The sequence below is a fragment of the Eimeria mitis genome, genomic scaffold (genome assembly GCF_000499745.2).
Source record: "Eimeria mitis Houghton genomic scaffold, Emh_scaff2598, whole genome shotgun sequence".
NCBI classification, from domain to species: domain Eukaryota; phylum Apicomplexa; class Conoidasida; order Eucoccidiorida; family Eimeriidae; genus Eimeria; species Eimeria mitis.
Window position 1 is genome coordinate 5,775 of NW_013570938.1, and position 1,754 is coordinate 7,528.

General features: G+C 51.8%; 1 protein-coding gene across 1 annotated transcript; it reads left to right on the plus strand.

Moving 5' to 3' along the window:
• Positions 1-638: 638 nt before the first annotated feature.
• Positions 639-1,610, plus strand: EMH_0056100 (DnaJ domain-containing protein, putative; the record flags this gene model as incomplete). The annotated part of the gene is made up of 1 exon (XM_013497309.1): positions 639-1,610. The coding sequence occupies one exon, from the start codon at positions 639-641 to the stop codon at positions 1,608-1,610; it is 972 nt and encodes a 323-aa protein (XP_013352763.1).
• Between the last annotated feature and the right edge of the window lie 144 nt (positions 1,611-1,754).

Consider the following 1,754-nt stretch of genomic DNA (forward strand, 5'->3'; position numbering starts at 1 on the left):
ACGCCCAATCCTTCGATAGCGTGCTCGGCGCTGAAATTCATTCAGCGCATTGAACCGCAGGGTGGAAACTGTGCTTAAACATCAAAAATCGCCTTGCATGTGTACTAATCATTTGCTGAAAACATTCTGGATCGGGGCCAGTGTGACAAGAGACATATTACATAAGGGGCCCTAATGCCATGCAGGGCACCTGCAACTGGGACAGAGCAGAACCTCACCCCGTTTACAATCTTCTCAAATCAAAGACAATTCAGAGCGATGGAGGGTCGACGTAGATTTGTTCAATATATCACTTGATTTCTCCGGGTGTCCAGTCAACAAACCACTAAAGGATTGCGTACAGTTCAAGCAGCCCCCAAAGAACCCTCGCGACACACCGAGCAACTCCCTTTGCATACTTCACCAGACAAAATCTCCTAGTGAATCCCATTAAGTGACAACTAAAACAAACTGGGGCGAACTTTCTCTCGCTACCTTCCCAGCAAGCCCCCCCTGTTCTTTCGTTTATGGTGGGCCGTCTACAGCGGAACTAGGGGGGGTGCCGCCAGTGATGCACTTCTTCCTAGNTTTATTTCCTGTGCCGATATGCCACCACGATGAATGGTCCCGCTTCATACGTTTGGTTCTCAGGGGGGCCCATGATTCGGCGCCTTCCTTTGTTGGTTAGTTTGCTGCTCTTCATTTTGTTCCCTTCTGGCTCCTTCTCAGCTACTGGATTGCAAAGAGAGCCACGCGCTTGCGCATTTGTCTCCCACTTAGGTGGAATCTACCGCATAGCAGGAGGCCGAGCATCTAGCAGCTCTCTCGATTCGCTTCCCTCGTTCTTTGAAAGGTTCAGAAGGGGAGCAAAAAAATGTGAACAGGAATCACGCCCGCAGACAGATGTCGACCTGTACCGGTTGCTGGGTCTCCACCGTGATGCTCCTGCCCATGCCGTTGCTGCTCGCGTGGAAGAACTGCAAAAACAGCAGCAGGAGCAATTCTCGGGTGCAGATACACCGCCGTTGGATACCCTTGTGACAACCCTTCTGCACGAAGTCTCAGAAACACTACAAAACCCCAAACAACGCGCCGCATATGATGAAGGAGGCTATATCCCAGAGCCTCTGCACGCCTTGCTGAAGCAGCTGCTACCTGCGCGGCTTTCTTCCAGTTCCGATGAAGAACGCACGATAAAGAAGACCCCAACGACAGTAGATCAAGAGGAGGATCTGGACGTAGCAGACACAACACGTGGCCCTTCAAACTTGTTTTCTGCCCTGTTTGGTCCCCATTTTTTGGGTGCCAACAGCCCCTTTGCCGCTGTTACCGGACGTCGCCATACACCACAACCTCAGCGAGGTGCAGACGTGGAGAGCACCATCACTCTCGGATTCGTAGACGCAGCGCTTAGGGGGGCGTCTTCACTTCCTGTGAAGGTACAGCGACAAGAGCCATGCGACGTCTGTTCGAGCGTGGAAGATCGAAAGCCCTTGAAAGCATCAGCCTGTCGACTGTGCGAAGGCCGAGGGATGCAGACCGAGGTGAGGCGTTGTATATGCAGGATATCTCTCATGCACGTCGGATGCCGTAGTGTACGCAGAATGATGCACGTATTCATAGACGCATGATGCCCTTAAATTCAGTACATCGCAACTCATCACGAGCAGGCTGCTCACCGGGTTCAGACCTTATGAGGTGGCGATTACGCTCGTGTAGTCAGTCTTCCGTGTGCTGGTACTTTCACATTGTATTCCAAGTTCAACAGACGTTTT